Below are 20,362 nucleotides of genomic sequence, written 5' to 3'. Positions count from 1 at the left end.
AAGGTTGTAGGTTTCTCACTGTGTGTGCTCTTTAGTACAGTTATTGTGTGTGTTTTTCTGCTCATCGCTGTAGCCACAGAAAGCATGGTTACACCATTAAGAGAGCTGCTGTGTGGTAAGAATTATTGTTGATCTCTTGCATTCTTTGTTCACAGAGATGATACTTGATAATTATCTCTTAAATGCCAGTATGTTTTTATTTTTATCTAGCTGTGACAGACTAATCTTCCAGCAGATTTTATTTCCCTCCTACACTCATGCAAACTTGCACATGATGCTCCAAAAAAAAATGGCTGAGAAGCCAAGCAAAAAGCAGGACTGATTTATATAAAGCCCTTCTATTAATTAAATCAAAACTTGAGGTTATATTGTTGCTGTGTGCAAATCCAAACATTGCTTTCTTAAGAAACTGTTTCCACAATAACAATTTCTAGTAGGTTCCATGGTCAAGTAATACTTCCTAAAAGTGTGTTATCTGGGATGGATGTGGTCAGTACTTGCTATCATTACAGATACTGATTGGGAACAATTGTTTTACTGTGTCGAAGGTGTAAGCTGAGGATGTGAGTTCATGTCTAGTAGTCACCAAGTGCTGATTTTAAAAAGGTTTGTCACTGCTTGCTCTGCAGTAGGACAGAGATTTGTTCTGGAGCTCTGTGGTGGTTTATCAGAAGTGTTATATGAGCCACATTTAGTGATTTTTTTTTTTTTTTTCTCTTAATAACCAAGGAGATTTTTTTTCTGCAGACATGAAGAAAGAAAAAATGGTATATACAGTATCTTTTTTTAAAAAATGGACAGGAATGTGAATATTTAATTGGGCCTTTCTAAAGGACAGATATTGCTGAGCTTTCTGCAGGCCCATGTAACATTGTATGTTGGTATGCAAGTCAGACTGGATTAAATGGTCTTGCCCAGGCTTACTATCTGAATCTCAGTAAGGACTGGTTTCTCAGTTTGAGGTGATTTCTGAATTGTTGGAGCATCAATTGGTTACTATTGCCAAAGATGACATCTTTGGTCTTTTCTACATTATTACTGAAGTAATGCCGAGTCAGAGTTGATAAAATACAAGGTGTTACATACACCCTGAAAACATGTTTAAGCAAAGCAGATTACCTTAAACTTGCCTGTGGTAAAGAGTGTGCAGAGCTTTGAGTGTGGCGTTGTGGGAGAGTGTTTGTTTGGTTTGTTGTCGTTGTTGTTTGTGTTTATTTGGGGTTTGTTTGTTTTTCTCCATTGCAGATGGACTTGGTTCAGCAAGGAAGAACTGGACATTTTCATGCTATTTTACTATAATGAAATAATCACTTTTTGGCAATGCAAAGCTTTCTTAGTTTTTCAGCACAGGAATTTGTTCTTTCTACCAATTCTCTATGAAATTATTGTTAAAAGAAAACATGTCACTGTCATGATGGCCCTTCAGTTTCTGTTCTCTGAATATCACTGAGAATTTGAGCTTCAAGTTGTGTAGGTAGATGATGTTGCTGTTCTTGCATTGGCATCTGTTGAAATTGTTTTGTGCCTACTGTGCTGCCCTGAGACTATCTCATGGTACCTTTTGCACACTTACAGCTCTTGTTTGGTCAACAGACTTCATCACAGTTGCAATTTCTTTGGTATGTGTAATGAATAATGCAATAGAAAAATAATAGCACTGCTATGTTTAGTGTTCATTAATGTACATTTTCCCCCTAATCCTTTTAAAAATATATTCCTGCAGCCTATTTGTACTCTTGTCTGAGCATATTACAGTAGTTCTGATTTCAGTAATTCTTTGTGGCAAGAAATAAATTGAGCAGTAGGACATTTATGTGGTATGAAAGCTTCTCTTTGCTTGTTCGTTCTGACTGACTTCTCTGACATGAAGGGAGCAAGGCTTATATATAACTACCAGCTGTCTTGCTGCTGCCTCCTTTAGTTAGCGCTGATTTAATAAATCTGGCTTTGATGCAGATTTTCCAAAAGTGTGCATTTGAAGTATGTTTCCTAGTATTTGAACTGTCTGTTCATTATATGAAATGACAGTATCTCTTACCCCTTGCCTTTTTTTAATACCTAATTGTCTTTTTAATCTTTTGTAACTTGTTACACCAGTAATACTACATTCATGGTGACGGTATGGTGTGCTGTGTAATGCATTTGGACTCACTGCATCCGTGAAACCTGTGGTGTGCAAAGAAACAGTTAAGAACATTTAACAGGATTATGCAGGGAGATAAATGCTTGGTACATAGATCTGGTATGAAAAGTGTTTCCATTCTCTCCCCGTCCTGTCGGCTTGAATGATGGACAGTGAAGCTGACATTGTCATCACTTGCTCAGAGTTAACATTCCAGTGAGGTTGACTGACTTGCAGTGCAAAAGTTCACACACCTGAACCATCATTTAAGGCAGTCAGCAGGAACAGGGAAGACAATGTTAATTAAACTTGATTGATACCTGGAAGCTTTAGATGAAGCCTTAAGGCTTAGAACATGTTGGCTTTTGGCTTATGTTGGTTTTAGGCTTATTTTATGACTTCTCACGCAGACATCAGAAATGCATGAAGCCATCTCTACTTAATATAAGAGCTATGAAGAGAGTCTCAGCCTGTGTGTTTTCTGAGAAGATCCTGCAGTGCTTATTGTATTACTCAGATTAACAGGAGTGTGGTATTCAATGTAATGTCTCATATCCCTTCTTTTTGCACAACTGTAAAGAGATACTTATATTTGAGTGTTGTTTAGATTTCAATGCTTGTGTCCATTTGGATTTTGTTACATGTGAAGCAGAGGAAAATTTGCGAAAACTGTGATCCAATCTTAAACTCTGCAAGTATATTGTAAATCTGGTAACCACAGAGCCTTTTGTGCTGGTAAAGGGCTGTTCATGTTGCCCTAGACCGCCCTGGATTATTTGCATCCAGGTGTGTTGCACTGTCACTTGCACCTGTCTTTGTAAATTAGTAAAAAAGCTCACAAAGTTATTAGAAATGGATTAAGAAAGAGAATCTGTAGTGGTGTTATAACATTGATATATACTGAGGCTGTTAAAGGGATGTGTCACAAGTGTGAGTTCCTGAGCACAGTCTTTTTGATGGATGATAAATTCATTTTATAGACTTAATTACATTTTTCATTGTGACTTAGTTCATCATGTTATGTGCTTTGCCTTTTATTACTGAATATCTTCAGGTTATTTCCCCTTCCGTCTTCCCCTCCAATTTACTTTATGGAATTTGGCAGTAGTTGAACAAATATATAAGCATATAATATCCTGTAATAAAAATATTTTCTTACGTAAATGAGTATTGCATGTTAGCGAGGTCATTGTTATGCGATTTGAACCTTTACTGTATTAAACACATTATGAGAAATTTCAGAAATGTCATTAACGCATAAACAGAAATGTCAGCTTCAATAAACCTTCCAAGACAAGTGACATATCAATAGAAGAAAGTGAATTCTTCATGTGCATTTATAATGGTAAACAGTTTTTGAGAGCAAGTTGCACTGTGTGTTATTGATTATGTTTAATCTTTCTTCTTTTTCCAGTTGTCCGTATTTGTCAGAGAAGATTACACCTGCCATACCTGCAATTGGTGGGATTCTTTTCTTTTTCGTGATGGGGACCCTGCTGCGCACTAGTTTCAGTGATCCTGGTGTCCTCCCCCGCGCAACACCAGATGAAGCAGCAGATCTAGAGAGACAAATAGGTAACACCGAAGGTCTGTTGTCTCTCCACTTTCCTCCCAAGGGTGCATGTACGGTGTGAAGGCAGCGTGCTGCGCTGCTCTGCTAGCGAGAGGAGTTACTGCTACCTTCCCACAGCAGTTGTGCTGGAGATGTAGTGTCTGATGACGTTGCAGGGATTCCTGTGGAAAGATCGGTTCTTCCCCAAGACAGACAGTAAACAAAATCCTGGCCTTGGAGAGTGATGGTTATTGCTGAAAATACTTTTCAGCAAGTCTGCTAGGGAAGTCTCTCCATGGTGCACAAGAGAATACTTTCTGAAGTGTTTTTGGCAAGAAAGCTGATATTGCAAAGGTTCTGCAATTGTGTATCTTTTAAAGTAATGTACCCTCAGAGTTTGTCTGAATTTAATTATGCTGTTATTTATATTGTGAAAGATAAGTCTCTGTGTTAATATACAATCTCTTAAGTTGATGCAGACTTGGGAAGGCTTTTCTTCAATAACAGTAATAAAATGTTATTGTTTTTCATCTGGGTAAAGCTAGCATAATTAAAGGAGAGTGAAGCAGATTTTAAACAGCATCATTTATCAAGAGAATTGTTATCTCAATTCTAACTGTGGAATTTCTGCATCTACAAATATGCTGAATAGCTAAAATGTGCTACCTGGATAAGAAAATACAATGTGAGTTTTCAGAGCTGCTTTATAAACAGTGGTTTTGTTTGCTTATTTTTAGTAAGCTACTGAAGTTTACTGATTTCTGTGCTTGTTACTATACATACTATTATATATGCTTTTATGTGATAGTCAATGGAAATCCTGTTTTCTGAAGCAATTTTAGAGGAACACACCTATAACTGAAAAAGACGGATAACGGGTTTATGCAAGCAGAGTAGAAATATTATACCTGCGGGTCCTTGATTTTTAATACTACAGTACAGTTTCAGGCCTTGTTTACTGTGACAAATAATTTAATGTAACAGAAGCAAATGAGTGCACTAAAGCTGCTGTTGCAGATGCTTCTGCATCTGTAGAGTATGAATTTGAGGGTTTTACTTCAGACTAGGTTTTGTTGGGTTCTCTGTACTATATGTCCTCCACAAAGCACTGGTGAAAATGTCTGAGGAGCAAAGTCATTGGTTTAGTCTCTAACACCATGTTATGGGGTAGAGTTTGTTTGGTGTACACATGGGGCAGAAGTACTGGTTTAGTTGCCTCAGAAAGCAAATATAGTTTATATGCACCGAAATCACTCTCTTAATCCTGCCCATATAAGTGGGAATTATAGTAGAGTTTGTGTCAAAATAGCAAAATGTTAACAACAGTATGGTATTAGTTTCCTCTTACTTTTTACCTTCTAAGAGACAGGAAGCACATCATGCGGCTGTATCTTCCTCTTAAAAGACCTGTTGGGCAAAAAATATTGTTAAGGTAAAACAAGTAATTACTTGTATTCACTATTTTAGGCCTTTATGAGCCTTTAGCAAAGGAAAGGTAACAAATATGTTTTTCAATACATACATACTTCAGTGGTTGTTTGAATCAAATGGTTTCATTTTGATAAAAAAAAATATCTTCTGAAGGCCTCAGTTTCAGAAAACTGCTGTTGGAGGTGGGAGAATGGTTTTATTTTCTGGAAACACGTACATTATCTTCGGTATGAATTATTTTAAGAAGCAGAACTTTGAAATATAGTGATAAGTGCACTGATCATCACTACAGTGAGATCATTTTCTTTCACCAGATTTGGAAGGTCCTGACCACAGCTGTTACCTTTTTATCTTAACACATAACACAGTGTATCTGTGTAATAAACAGCATTATGGGTATTTCTAAGTGTTTGGATATGAGTTTTGAAGTGGGATGCACACATTAGCAGTGTGCTACATGCAGCAGCAAATTGTACTTAACTCTGTGTGTGCTATGTGTAGGTAGGCTTGAGGCTTTGGAATGGTATGATCATGTAACATGGTTGTTGAACTTTGTGGGAAGAAAATATTTTCTTATGGGTGTGGGAAGGCTGAGATGTGTACTTCACCAAATTTTATAGACCTGGTATAGCTTTCCAAAAACAGTGTATTCTGCTGGCATTCACATCTCAGGAAGAAAACCCGTATTGCTTTTATACATTGTTTGGTCTAATTGTGCAGAGCCAGGATCCAGCTGTCATTGGCATGACAGGAAAAGGTTACATTGAACCAGGCAGGACTTTGCTTTGGGCAAGGACTATGCTGTACATAATATACAGGGAAGAAAACTGTTAGCTCCTAGATGACCCAGATAGCTTCATTGCAGATGGATTAATTTAAATTCATATGAATTTCTTCTGTTTGCTTACATTCAGATATGGCACTCTGGATTATTTAAAAAGAAAGTCTTCAGTTAAGCTGCCCTTATCTGCCATAAAGAAATTAAGTCAGAAATGGAGGAGCATTGTGAAACCATATTTTCACTACACTCTAAAGAAAAATATTGAAAATTGATACGGAATCTGTTTATACTGAGGAACTGGAATTCTCTTCAAATACAGTAATTTCAGTCCTTGCTTGTATATTAGAAGTATTCCTAATAGCCACAGAATCCAGATATGTGGAAAACAGCTGCCAAAGTTCCAATTTGTTTTGTTGCAAAAGCTAACAGATTTCTTAAGAAGACTGAGTTTGGAGCTTATGTTTTAGCTTTTACCAGCGCTGTCACTGCAAACGTTTTTCAGAATCAAATACTGAGTATGTAATGTGCTGCATATAAGTGTGTAAGTTGCTATCATGGGTAATGAGATCATTTTTATAGATGGGAAAAAAAGGATGAAGAGTGGGGGGGAAAAAAGCATTTCAGAACTATTTGGGGAAATGTGGGAAAAGTTATAATTTCCCCCTCCTTTCTCTTTTTTGCTCCTACTTCTTCTCCAAAAATGTTATTCTTGCTGAAGAAATAATGTGTGGGAGGAAGATGAAATTCAGGCAGGTATATTCCTTAGTGTTGCCGAAAAGGAATGCACCTTTGTATCATTAAATTGTGTACTAATTTATAGATAAACAATTGTTCAAAATTCAGAGTTTTCCAGTTTTTCCAGAAAGAAAGCTTTTGAAATAGAGCTTCCCATGTAACTGTTTTATTACTGCTCTAATTACTGTGATAGCTCATGAGTATTCTGTGCTTTTTAAAATGGAGTGTTTTCTCAGTTTTATTAATGCAATATTTAGGGAGCAGTGCACATTCTTTGCTTGTTTCACTACTGGAGTTCCCGGTAAAATATCTTCTGATTGGAAAGTAAAAACAAGTAAATATGTGTATATATATGTGTATATATATATACATAAGATATTTGAAATCATAATAATATCTTTCTAATTGAATAACCTTCCATGAGACTTACTTGAAGAACTTGGATTTCTGTTAAACCTTTACACTTGTTAAGTCTGCTACCATGACCTCTCCCAGCTGTTTCACTCCTGCAACCCCAGCGCTCCTATTTTTTTACCTCTTCTTGTGGTGAAGCACAAGTAGTCTTAATTTGCCTGGTGTCTGCTGTCCCAATGATAAATAACAGAATCTAAGCCATTTCCAAAGAATAAAAGTGGATATTTATCATCTCATGTCTGATACTAGTTACTCAAGACAGTTAATAATGTTTTTAATAATAAGCTTTCTAAATAAAGCAAAACAAAAATGATACTTTTAAAAATTCAAATTAAGAAAAAAAAAAAGTACGTTTTAGTTAAATTTTGCCTTAAGAAATTCGGCATTTGAAGGTAGTTTAAAAATGAAAGCTGAACAATTTGTAGGTGAATGCTAAACTTGTTTTTAAATTATCACCTATTTCTACTGAACTACACACAAGCCATCTTACTTATATGCATACAACCAACCCATTTGTGTTAGCTGACCTGCTCAGAAAACCAGCGTTGTGTGGGACACGGCTGCACCTAATCAGAAGAGCTTTGCATTAGGAAAAGCCTGGACCCCACCATAGGAGGACACTGTATGGGAGTGTGCACTCGTGAAGCCTATTTAAACAGGACTAGGAGAACAGAAGACATTTGTGTCCAAGCCTGTTGACCCACCATCTTTCTTTCACTTATTGTATTAACAGATTTCTTTAAACCCATTTTTTACTAATGATAGGATTTCAAAGTTGGTTAGAAGCCAGATTTGCAGACAAACCATTTGGCTTCTTACTGATGCTCTGGTTTGTTTTATTTCTTTTTCTGTGTAATGAGACATGTATTGATGATGGAGAGAATAATTTATTCCTACTATAATGTGAGATCATTATAAGGAAAAGCTGAAGCATAACTGTATGTGAAGAAAAATGTATATGAGGGAAGTTATCTTAACTCTGGTCAAAGTAAGGATATACTTGTTGCTTCCCAGTTTGAGTGAAAACAAATGGTTGTCAGTTTAGAAGAGAAAGACAGGTATGGTGTTTTGAATTGTGCTGCTGGTAGCTGATAGTTGAGCTATAGAAAAAGCATAGTCCTAGTTGCTTAAAATGTTTGAAAATTAATGAACTAAGATCTTCCTAAATAGTGGGAGGCTTTCGTACCTGCATTTGAGAAAGGAACAGAGAGGAGGGTAAGATACTACTGAAAAGAATAGTAGTATCCATCTAGGTACTGTCCTGTGTTCCTCATTATCTCTGTAGGTACTTCTCCACTTGTGCGTCTCTTTCTTTTAACTTCTTGAGTTCATTAGGCAGGAAATGAAATTAAAATCCATTAATGAAGCTGCTACTGAAATTTACCTGCTGATGATCTACCAGTAATCATGATGGTGCAGTTGAGAAAAAATTTTCAGAACAGGAACTTGTATAACCTATTATTTTATTTTTATGTAAAACAGAAGGGCTTACTAAGATAAATTTACCTTTTTAGTAATTACATATAAAGATGATGATGGTCTGCTAAATGAGACTGCGAGTTGTTGAAGAGTAGATATTAGGATTTAGTTATAATATCTTGCTATGGCAGATATTTTTCGCCACTATATCCAGCAACTTGGTGAAATCTTTAGTGTTTTGTAAATAATGTTTTAAATATGCGTTTATGAAAGGATTTTCCCCAATTTAACCACAGCAAATTAATTCCTCAGATTTTAAATCCAATACCCATACGAGCAATATTTAGTTGTAGCTATGGTTTTGAAATGGATGTGATATAATAGTCACTTTAGAGTTTTTATGATGTGCAGTTTAATTCTTTATTCTTACTCTTTATTTTTATAAAGTGAAGAATGCAGTTAGCAGCTGCTGATTTCAGTCTAAGCCAGGTTCCCAATATTGTTTGTCCTTGAGATTACTGTCTGGAAACAAGAAAGTTTTGCTTGATTAAGTTATTTCTGGAAAAAAAAAAATGTGTGTTTTTTCATCTTGTAGCTCACTATTGTTAATCATGTACCTTAGATTTAAGTGGTTAAATACAGAGGAAGACATTTCTTAAAGGTCTGCATTTTTGTAGGGTGCTTTTTTTGTTTTGCTCTTCAGATCTTATAGGTCATACATAAATCTTTTTTTCATTGCATTGTATGTTTTTCTTAGCAGAAACCATTGCAACCACTGCAGGTAACTAGCTTTTCTAATGTTAATGTTTGAAGATTGGAATTGTGTCCCTTTAAGGTTGATGGCAAACCTTACATGATATTATTGTTAAGTTGTGAAGAGACTTTCTAGAGACTTTTTGTCCTAGAATCTTAGGAAAATGGACCCAAAAAGCAAATGCTTGATTGAGTGGGAGAATCCCCATGATACGTATACAAAATTCCAGCCTATGTGTCCTATCTAAACAGCACCTCTCGTCTGTTTTCAGTGTAATAATTTGAAAGATTTAAGTGAATGTTTGTCACATTAGGAGGTTGCTAGACTGTGCTGTATCTCCATTAAAGACTTGGAGTGACTTTCTTGAAGCCGTTCAGGTTCCTTGGTCCTGCAAGGACATGGATTGTATGTCTGGGGGTTTTGTAATAGAGTAGTAAAAATGCTGGAGCCCCATCTAGTGCATGAACATTTAACACTGTTAGAGAAGTTGTAAAGTGTGTCAGAGCAGAGAGGATGGAAGGCAATCCCATTGGTGGGAAAATTTTACCCTTTTTATAAAATAACTTGCATTACTGCATCAGTAATGAACTGGAAGAGAAAAATGTAAAAAGTAGTGATCAAACACAGGTTTATTTGGGGAAGGTGATTACATAAAGGTTAATCTTATTGTGCCTCAAAGGGATCACATATTAAAAGATGTAACTGTGTTAGAACCCCAGTAAGAACAGTGCAATTGAAGGATAATAACAGTCTGAAAAATCACAGTGGGACCAGGGCATGTTTAGCACACTTAGATTAGATAAATCTGGTTAAATTCAAGCATGTGTGATCTTGCCCTGTTGCTTGTTTCCAAAAAAAAAAAAAAAAATTGTTGATAAACAGAAAGGCTGGGACTTTCATGTTTGATTATGCAATACAGGATTGTGGGTAAAATCCTGACTCCATGGTAAGTCAGCAAGACTGTTTTCATTTATTTCATTTGCAACAGCTTTCGCCCTTGAATTTTGAGATTAATTTTCTTTAGAGAAGTAGGATTTGGTGGCCCTGTGAACTTGAACTTCCTTGCAAAGGTTTGGAAGGAAATCCTCTTAGAAAACCAGCATTGTAAGTATAATGGACTGGCCAGTTTTCTCCCTTCTCGACCAGAGAAGTGGCCTTTGAGATTCTGCCAGAGCCCTTTTTAGAATAAAATACATACAGTGCACTTTTTCAACTTCTTTAAAGGGTTAGGAAATACCTACCGGTTTCAGTCAATGTGCATTTTTTATGCATAAATGTTTCATTAGAAAAAAGAGCATTTTTCTTCTGAACAATTCACCTTGACTAGTTTAAATCATTCACTTTCAATTATTATGTACATATTCAGGAATAATAAGATTTTATAAAGGAAGAAAATCTGAAATGTTAGTATCATTTTAGGAAATGCAATGCATCAGCATTTCTAGCAGTATAGAAGGCTACAGCTATATAAAAATTCAGGCTTTGTTAGTATATTTGACATTTATACACCTAAATATGAATGAGTGTCAAATGGAAATCATTATTTTATTTATGAACATGTTATGTATGCATGTGTTAAATGCTTTCTCAAATAAAAGTTAATAAGGGCTAGTGACCTACATTTTTGTTCACAGTTTAAGTCTATCTTGAGCAGACTGTGGTCAGATATGGACATAACACTATTTTATAAAGCCCATGGATTTATAGAAGAACTAAGAGTATTACAAGCCTCATGGTGATGATGTCACCAGAAGTACATTGTATTAAAATATCTTTATCTTTTTCAGTGGTAGTAACTAAAATCAGCTATAGGGTATTTTTAATAAGAAAAACTTTTTCTCCCTTAAAAAGTATTGTCTTATGCAGATCTTTACTAGTACTTCATGTTATTTCATCATTTCATGCACTCTATGATAATCTGTTCTACAGAAAATAAGTTTTCAGTGTAAATATGAAGGGCTTTTTAATGTAATCTCTGAATTACAAGAAATTCCTCCCTGTTTTCTGGATTTAGGAATCATCCATGCCTCTAAAGCTTTAAACAGTATAAGCATCATTGTGCTCCACCCTCAAAAGAACATCTTTTCGGCTTAGTTCTAAGTTAGAAAGCAATAATAAAAAATTACTTAAACTGATTTGTCATGAGGACATATAGACTGTTATGCAAGCAAATAGAAAAATGGTTTCTACTATAACCTGAATAAATTATATTATTTCAATTGACCTCATCAGATTCTTGTGTCTGCTTAGAGTGCTTTGAAATCACAACCATTTAATTAAGAGTTCCTTTTAAACAACCTATCTGTTAAAAACAACAAAAAAGGAAACTTAAGATGATGTCCATATTGCTCATTAAACAACTTTGATTGTCTAGTTATACTTCAGCATGTAAACACACTAGCAGCTTGTAATGCAACAATTGTTTAACCAAAAATATTGTGTCGAGCAGTATTGGCCTTCAGGTCAAAATCAGTATATTGATTGTTATGGGAGCCACGCAGTAATCTGTGCTTCCATGTGTGGATCATGGGACCTGGCCCAGCATCGCAGGGTCTGGTTTAGATCCAGCACAAGCAGACATCCATACCTCATCAGGGTCTATTAGCCGGTGTCTAAGCTGCTGTTTCTTCAGGATTCAACACTTAATTCTCATAAGGGACGCTTAGGATCTTCATACCCTGATTCCATCGTTCTGAGCTATTACTGCCCTTGTTCTGCCATCTTCTCCAAGAAAGTGTCCTGAAGTCCAGCTATTTCAGTGGTCACGTTTGTGGTGGTGTCCCACAAATACTTTTATTGGTGCATATTTATGGAGTGGGTGAGCACGTTGCAGCTGGGAACTTGTTTAGCTAGATTTGCTACCAAATCTGGCATATTGTATAATTACACTCTTGCTAGCACAGCTATGCTGTTGCTAATTTGAATACCTTGCTAGTCAGGAGGCTTTCTACTTGCCCCCGTGGAAAACGTGTAGTTTGTAGGCTGTGTAAATATGGCTTCAGACCTGGCAGACCTGGCAATTGAGTGATATTTCTAACAATTTGAGCTCAAGTACAGTCATGGATCTTTTAGTAACCTGTCATACAGCCCCATGCTTGTCCAACATGAAAATGTGGGGGACAACTTGAAACATGGTTGTACAGGTGACTGTGACTTTGAAATGTGGTTTCATTCATATATTGGGAAATAATTTATTTTACTTTCTTGTTGTTTTGGCTGTTCTGCCTGTGCAGGAGTAATAGTGTAGGGTTTTTTTCACTTCTGTGGTTTGATTTGTGATTACACCAGAACAGATAAACTGAGAAAAATGTGCCACTTTTACAAGTTCAGCTTTGAGAGTATAGCTCAGCTTGGACGCTTTTAAAGGACAAAATTGAACTTCAGTGATTTAGCCTAATTGGTCCTTTAGTTGCTGGAAAAATGAATGCTGATTTCCTAAAATAAAACAAAACCAAGCAAACAAAACCCCAAACCTCACCACTTGTACCAAATGCGGTAGTTGGAAACTATTTTCATTCAACAAACAAACTTCAAGATGTGCAAAAGTAGCACTGGGAGTTAGATTTTCAAACTTTGAAGCAGCAAGAGCTGTGAAATACTATTCTGAATGAGCTCCATCGTATCACAGCATTTAAGAGATCTCAAAGTGATGATTTATCTTATTTCTACCATATGCCAAGCGCTAATGACAGAGCTGCTGTTGCTTAAGTAAATGTGAAGATTCTATATTAGGTTTAGAATTTCTACAGCACCTGTTATTACAGGAATTCTAACAAATTCAGGAAAATCCTAAAGATAACTTGTCCAAGTTTTCCCATCTTGCACGAATAGTCATAGTTGTATTTAATGTGTTCTCTATGAACTGTTAGAGGGTATGAGAATGTAAGAGTTTTGGGATCAAGGTAGCTGTCAGCATTTGAGAATTTGGTTTGGGTGGTTTCTTTAATTCAAATTGATTTGCTATGGATGCTATTTGTAATTCACTTTCTTTTTGCTACATATTATTTTAGGAGAATGAGAAGGGGGAAAAGTTGTTTTAAGTGTGCTAATAAAAATTTGAAACTTGCCATAGATGGCCATCAAGGACAGTTCTGTGCATACATCATAGCTCATGTGGAAAATTTAATCCCTTGTATTTCCATGTTTAGATATTGCCAATGGCTCCAGTTCAGGAGGATACCGCCCCCCTCCCAGAACAAAAGAAGTGATCATCAATGGACAGACAGTGAAACTAAAATACTGTTTTACTTGCAAGATTTTCCGCCCACCTCGTGCCTCACATTGCAGCCTTTGTGATAACTGCGTAGGTGAGTAAAAAAAGATACGGCATTTGTTCAGTTTAGTAGCTTATATATTGTTATACTTCTGATAGAAGAGAGAAAAGAATCAGAGTTAGTGACAAGATTACTCATGAGGTCACTTGCTGTGTTCATCCTTCTTTCCCACCAGCTCTGTTAAATGTTGAGAATTTTAGAGGAGGCCAAAGAGGAGGTTTGGCTTAACAGATAGTTGTTGCTAATCTAAGAAGGAAAAATATCTTCTGATGCATACATCTTTCCCAACCTGCTCCGCAAGATGAAGAAGGTACCCAATTTAAATAGGGGTGCATAGTATGTCCGATGAGCTCCCCAGTGCAGACACACAAACTTTCCTGGAGCTTCGGATTTGTTTCCTGCACCAAACCACATTGAGGGCAAGGAGCTGCTTCTCCAGGTTGTTACAGACTGACTGTGAGGCACAGTTCCAATGGTTAGGGCTTGCACTGTGACCAGAATATACACTGTAGGTGATTCTTAGCTTTGAACAATTTTAAGACTATAAATTTTAAAGTCAGCATCCATAAGAAATTACTGGGCAAGCACACTATTTTGAGAATAAGTAGATGTTGTCAGGACCTAAGGATATTTTGTAACTATAGGACTTCTTTTTTTTTTTTTTTCTTTGAACATGTCATCTTTTTTTCCTGACTGTTTTCTCTGGAGGGCAACGAAGGTGTTTAAGATATGCCTGGATTTAAAAGCCAACCCAAAATAAAAAATAAAACAAAACACACCAATCAAATCTGAGTAGTTTCTAGTTAATTAGATCGCATTTAGAGTTTAGTGCAGCTGATTAGCACACTGTTGAGCGTGGATCTTACGCATTCAAGAAAATAACGTAGAAAGATTATCCAGCTGAAAAATGTAATTGCAGCATTCAGCAGTGATATTTTTAGACATATCATTTAGACTGGAAGAATTACAGTTTCATGTTTAGATGATACTCCTTTAGGGAGTACACTTAGATCAGAGTGCAAAGATTAGCCTTTCGGCCCTATACAACTGATTGGTAACTGTAGATCGTTCCTTCAGTAAATAAGTTTTTCTGATGTGTTAGAATTTCCTAAGCGTTGTAAAAGCTGCTGAGCTTGGCAAGTAGTGATATTTATGAATTGAGCTTGACGCATTTTCAGAAAAATATGTCAAATGTGTAATCTGGACATCAGTGTTGTGATACTGTTCAGCAAACCTGATAATGTGAAAATGCAGTTGTTGACCAGTACAGTAAATAAAAGGTAAAGTCTCTTGTCTTTACTGAGAGTGCATAAATAAGAGCACCTCCCACGCATAAATCTTGAATATTATTTTTATATAATATTTCAGGATTTTTTTAAAAAACTGGTACAAAGGTTTTTTTCTACAGGTAATCTGTAATCTGACTGAGTTCTTTTCATACTAAATTTGGAAAACCTGCTCTGTGAGACATACAATTAGTGATGGCAGGGAAAACAATTTAAACAATCTTTGTCATCTAATTATGTCTGTGATGAAGCAACATATGTGAATTATTATGAGTATATATCAGAAAAGTCTGTGACGAAATGACAGGCAGAAGTGGTGATTGTATCCAAGAAGGTTAGTCTTTTCTGCTCATAAAATAGGTAGGATCATTGTAATTTCCTTTTGCACTTTTTAAAATTTGAAGTTATTTATTTTAAAATAACTGCATCCATTTATTGGAATTAATTTGCTGTGGTTTTTCTCCTCAGCATTTATAATGGCGATTACAGTAAACTATGACTTTTTCTGGGCACATTGTGTAGTACTTTTGTTTCCTGATTAGCTACAGGTATTTGTCATGTAAATTTTCAGGAGTATTGAATGCAAAAACTGAAACCTGCAAATACCTGCAACTAATTTTCTGTAAGAACTAGGTGTTAAGAAAATTGAATTGCTCATGAACTTGTGGAAAACTAACAGTCTGAGATCTCACATCTTATCAGAATGTGTTATGCAGTTTACCACTGCTCTTAAGTTAGGATTGTCTATATGATGATGCTTTTATTTAATTTTAGTTCGGGAATAAATCTTATAATAGCAATGAGTGTGCCACTATCATTTTCTGGTTCTTTACTGATGTAACTAAACCAGTGCAAAAATACTCCTACTTCACCTGCATGTGGATACATAAGTAAATTACAGTTGCAACTCGCTACCAATATGGTTATGTGTTCCTTTTTACCACATAGTTCCCGAAGCTTTTGCTGTGTAAACTAACTACAGAGACTGTGCTACAGGAATGCAGTCTTTCTTTGAACCGGCACTCACTGCTCAGAAAAAAACAGTATAATACTTTTACCTAGAGGTGTTTTATGACACTGGGCAAATTAATGCAGTGTGAAAGAGAGGTTCTTTCATTCTGTATTTTCTATTGATGCTTTTCATTTTCATTCAAGGAATCCTTAGCAGCATTTTGATTATGTGAGTACATATAAAAAATTAGTAATTGTTATTTGAATTATTTCTTACTTTCTAGTTGTCTAGTAAGCATAACTGTTACTTAATCTTGTTTTTGATTTTAATTTCATCACTATTTTTTAAAATAAATGGCTATGTAGTATATTTAGAGAAAAATATGAAAAAAAGCTTAAAAAAAAACCATCAAAACACTAATTAATTTGAGTTCTACCCATAGCAATTCTTCAAACTCCTTTAGCTTTACAATATTTTCACAGTAGTAGCCAGAAAAATCTGCATTTTCATGCAAATGTTGTTTGTTGCATTTATTTAATACCTTGAAAAATTCGGTTGAGTAAGTGTCCCCAGAGGCAAATACCTTGGGTGTGTTCTTGACTTGTTTCCTCAACTGCCTTTGATAATGGGAGTTGGTCGTTAGCCCCTCAAGGGTTTGCTGTGTACTGTTATGTTGCTTAAAAACTATACATGAATTTAAAATAATGTATGCATAAACACAAGACATAAAGACTTGAAAAAAGAAAAGAATAACCACAGCAGACACAAATTCTGAGCTCAAGCTAGTTATTGCTGGGGTTTGGCAAGAGGTTTCGATTGCACTGTGTGATGCTAGTGAGAAGCCAGTGCTTAGGCTTGCTTCTGAAATGACCAAATGACTTTTTAAAAATTATTTTTTGGTCATTTCAACATCAACTGTGTAACTTTTTTTGTTTGGTTTTAATAAATAGTTTTTGTCTTGTTTAATTTGATTTCTGTAATAAAAGCTGAACAAGAAGCAGCCAACTATTTCCAAACAATATATGTAAATATGGTACCAAGTGACTAATGAGAAACACTGGTGATTAGCAAGCAGTAAATCACCTTAGTCCAATAATCTAAACGTCTAAAGCCTTCTTTGCATTGGCATGCCACAGTTTTGCTTGCCAAGCGAAGTGACTAATTTAGATTAAGTCAAAAATCCAGTGTGGAGGAAGAAGAGATCCACCATTTATATTAATCCAAGAGAATATGGCCTTTTTATTTGTTTCAAAATCTGTACATCGTACATTTGTATGTGACTGATGGATGACGATATATTCTCTCCTGCAGTTCCACTGTGTTTCTTTCAACACGATTTTTATTTTTTTTTACAGAAGATTCAAAGCTCAGATTTTTGAAACTGATGCCACAACTTAACTTTGAAAGGTTTAGTATAATTTTTGAGAGATCACCCATGCACGTGGCACACTGAGTTAGACCCAAGCTTTGGTTCGTGCAGGAGCCCCTTTCCCACCATGACCAGAGTGGGTCCCTAGGGAAGAATGGGAAAGAGGGCGAGTGTGCGGGGATGCTTCCTGCTGAATATTCTCATGCTCTCGGAAACTTTCAGCATAGGCCTTCTTCAGCCCTGGGAAGTTATCTTCTTTTTTTTGAATAGCTCTTGATGGATGCTAGTTGGACTTCTTTGTACCTAATATAAACCTCTTGAGATGGGGAACCAGGATGCCAGTGGCTGAAGGCACATGTACCATACTGGCATTTTCTGTCGATGTTTCTGTTTTGTGTAGGAGACAGGATTCCTCTCACTCTTAAGTCTGATTTTTTTAATGTAGACTCTGAACATGAGAACAAGTGTCAAGATTTTGACAGAAATTTTGACAGAAAATATGCTATATTAGAAGCCAATAGACACCTCCTTTCTGATTAAATCGTTGCTTCTGTAAAGCACTTCTGCCAGGCAATTGTTGGCATTGTCTTTTGATCTTGACTGGACTACTTTATTATTTTGAAAATACAATGTGTTATGTACCCAGCAGTGTGCCAAACAGCAGAATTTGGAGAAAATAATTTATTTTAAAAGTAGCTTCCCAGATTAGGCAACAGTGTTGTGAATTTGTTTTGTTAAAGTGGGGAATTAATTATTAAAACACATGTGACATACAACAAGTACAATGTAAGACAAGGAGTGAGAATTACAAGTGTCTTCTGGGAGAAGCTCTTCTGTAGAGTCACTCCAGATACCAGTATCTTCCAGCCTGGAGAACACAAATTACTTGAAAAACAGGCTGAGAGGTGGCATAGTAACTGTGGCATCATTGGTTTTAGTAACACTGACACTCTGAGAGTTATTTTCCCAGGACTTTGTGGTCCTTTATAATCAGTGTGTATTTACTTTATGTCAGGACTTTGCTTTACTTGGATTTAATTCCATTCTGTAGCATCTCCCTTCATTACCTTATTGCCTCCCTTTTTGCTGTTGATTCCTTTTCATGACCTTTGCCTATTTCTTTCCTTATATTTCCTGCAATGGAATATAATTTTCACTTCATTTCAGGGCCTGATTTTGAACCTGTTAGCCTCAGCTTCATGTCTCTTGAGTGACTCTTTAGCTGAACAGTTAAACTACAAAGTTAGCTGCTATGTCCTTTTTTTTTTTTTTCTTGTGGTTTTTTTCCCAGTTTTTACATGTGAGAAATGGCATTGGCTCTTTGTTGGTGCTACCTTTTTTGGGCACCCAAAGAAACTGTCAAGCAGAATACACACCAGCACTTACAGATATATTATTTGTTTATGATTGTGCCATCTATATACTAGGTGTAGTTTAGAAATTCAGGAAGTATAGCATGTGGGTCAAAGAGGTTTTAAAGTTTAAGCCAAAGCACTGGGATATATGGCAGAAAATGTCTTTAAAAAATATAATCGTATTATAAGTTGCTTCAGAGAGAGGTTGCAGTTTATGTATTGCTCTGCATATAAAAAAAGGCAGAGATGATCAGAGTACCTATTAGGGTAGTTCTATTCCTCAGATGTCAGAGTAAAAACTGAAGAGATGAATTACCAGGGAAAAATTAAAAAAAAAAAAATAATAATAATAATAATTAAAAAAAAAAAAAAATATATATATATATATATAAAAAAGTAGAAACCTAAGAAAATAAACTAATATTTACATTAGGTGCAATAACAATTTTAAAGATAGTCAAGGAATTTAAAGGCAGACACAAGGCAGCAACAGTGTGTAAAAACAAAATAAAAACAACCAAAAAAACCTGAGCTTTTATGTAGAAAATGGAGGAATAAAGCCATGATCTTTGTGGGTGCTGATACCTGGTAGGGATACCACATTTCCCCTAGGGACGAGTTGGATTTTTTAACTCTCTTCCTCCATTGTTTGGCGTGTCTGGTGGTTTTTTGCTTCCCAGTGTGTGAAAGTGCTGAATTGACAAGAACAGATATTGTAGGAGAGAGAGATTTTTAAGCAGCAAGGTCCTTTGCTTGTACACTCTTTGTGCCTATCAAAGAACAGTTGTTCTAAACTGCTGCTGCTGCCTTTGCAAATGTCACCATTACCGTGCATACAGTCAAAGGGATTTGTTGTTAACTCGTCAACATTTATAATTGGAGGTAGCAGAGAAGTGAGGTATGTGACAATATAGCTTAATTACTGTGAGCTATCCTAGGGCAATGTTTGGATGTTTTCTAATAAATCAGTTGCTATTTTTATTAACAAAATTAAGCATGTTTCTTTTTGTGAATAATATTAGTCTGCCACTATTGAAGATACAACTGATTATCTTAAATAAAAAAAAACAAAAACAAAACCACAAAACACCCGAATAGCTTAGCTGCCTGGGACAGTATTTAGACAATCATGAGTGAAATATTTGTTGAGTAGCCCTTGTGTTATTGTTTTTTATTGACTCTTTGTTGTAAATATCCATGCACTGGTTTAATTTATTTCATTAGTGGAGGCCCATCTTTCCCCATATTACTTTGCTTTTTCAGTTTGCATCACCTTGTAGAGATTAGCATAGTGGCCAGAATGTAGTCTGGAGTAAACATTTGGTGAGTGTCTCCCGAATATAAACTTGAGGCTGGAAGGCTGGTTCTGTGCCATTTGGTTTTGCTGGGGTGTTTTGATTTGGAATCAGGGTACAAAAGAAGTGAAGCTTGGCAATTTAGAGGATCCATTGTGCATTGTCCATAACAGATGTTCTAAAATAACATCAGCATGCATATAAATGTAACTTGAAATCAGTCTCTTGTTATTCACCATTTTTTTCATATAAATTTCTACTCTGATATCATACCACAAAAACAACAACAAAGGCATTGTCAGGGAAATGACTGTCACACGGGTGAGTGTTACGTAAGTTAAACTGATCCATATATTTGATTGCTGTTGTCAATTTATGGCAAGTCCCATCAATGCTTTTCAAAATATGGTTAAATAAACAATTTTCTTAGGAGTGATGACTTAAGTCAGTGGAACTGAACATCTGAGCTAAGGACAGTTTTTATGAATATGCTATGAATATCAGATACAAGATTTTTATTAATTATATTAAATTATCAGTCATTCTGAACAGACAGTAAAGGATTTAATGCCATGGTTATATTGGCCTTTGTGCATTCGTACATGAGACTATTGGGATTGAAC

The 20,362-nt window shown here is 35.8% G+C and overlaps 1 protein-coding gene across 7 annotated transcripts in view; it reads left to right on the top strand.

The window, feature by feature from the left end:
* Positions 1–20,362, top strand: part of ZDHHC14 (zinc finger DHHC-type palmitoyltransferase 14) — a 109,696-nt gene that overhangs the window by 58,459 nt on the left and 30,875 nt on the right. For 4 of the 7 annotated variants that reach the window (XM_065057311.1, XM_021294733.2, XM_005507667.3 and 1 more), the window contains exons 2-3: positions 3,537–3,709; positions 13,357–13,515. In XM_065057311.1, coding sequence (XP_064913383.1) covers positions 3,537–3,709; positions 13,357–13,515 — 332 coding nt within the window. The remainder of the gene's footprint in view (positions 1–3,536; positions 3,710–13,356; positions 13,516–20,362) is intronic. The other 3 variants (XM_021294734.2, XM_021294732.2, XM_021294735.2) reach the window with 2 other exon arrangements.

Source organism: Columba livia, chromosome 3 (genome assembly GCF_036013475.1).
Source record: "Columba livia isolate bColLiv1 breed racing homer chromosome 3, bColLiv1.pat.W.v2, whole genome shotgun sequence".
Taxonomy (NCBI): Eukaryota; Metazoa; Chordata; class Aves; order Columbiformes; family Columbidae; genus Columba; species Columba livia.
The sequence above is the reverse complement of the archived record's forward strand: the minus strand, read 5'-3'. Positions and strand labels throughout refer to the sequence as shown.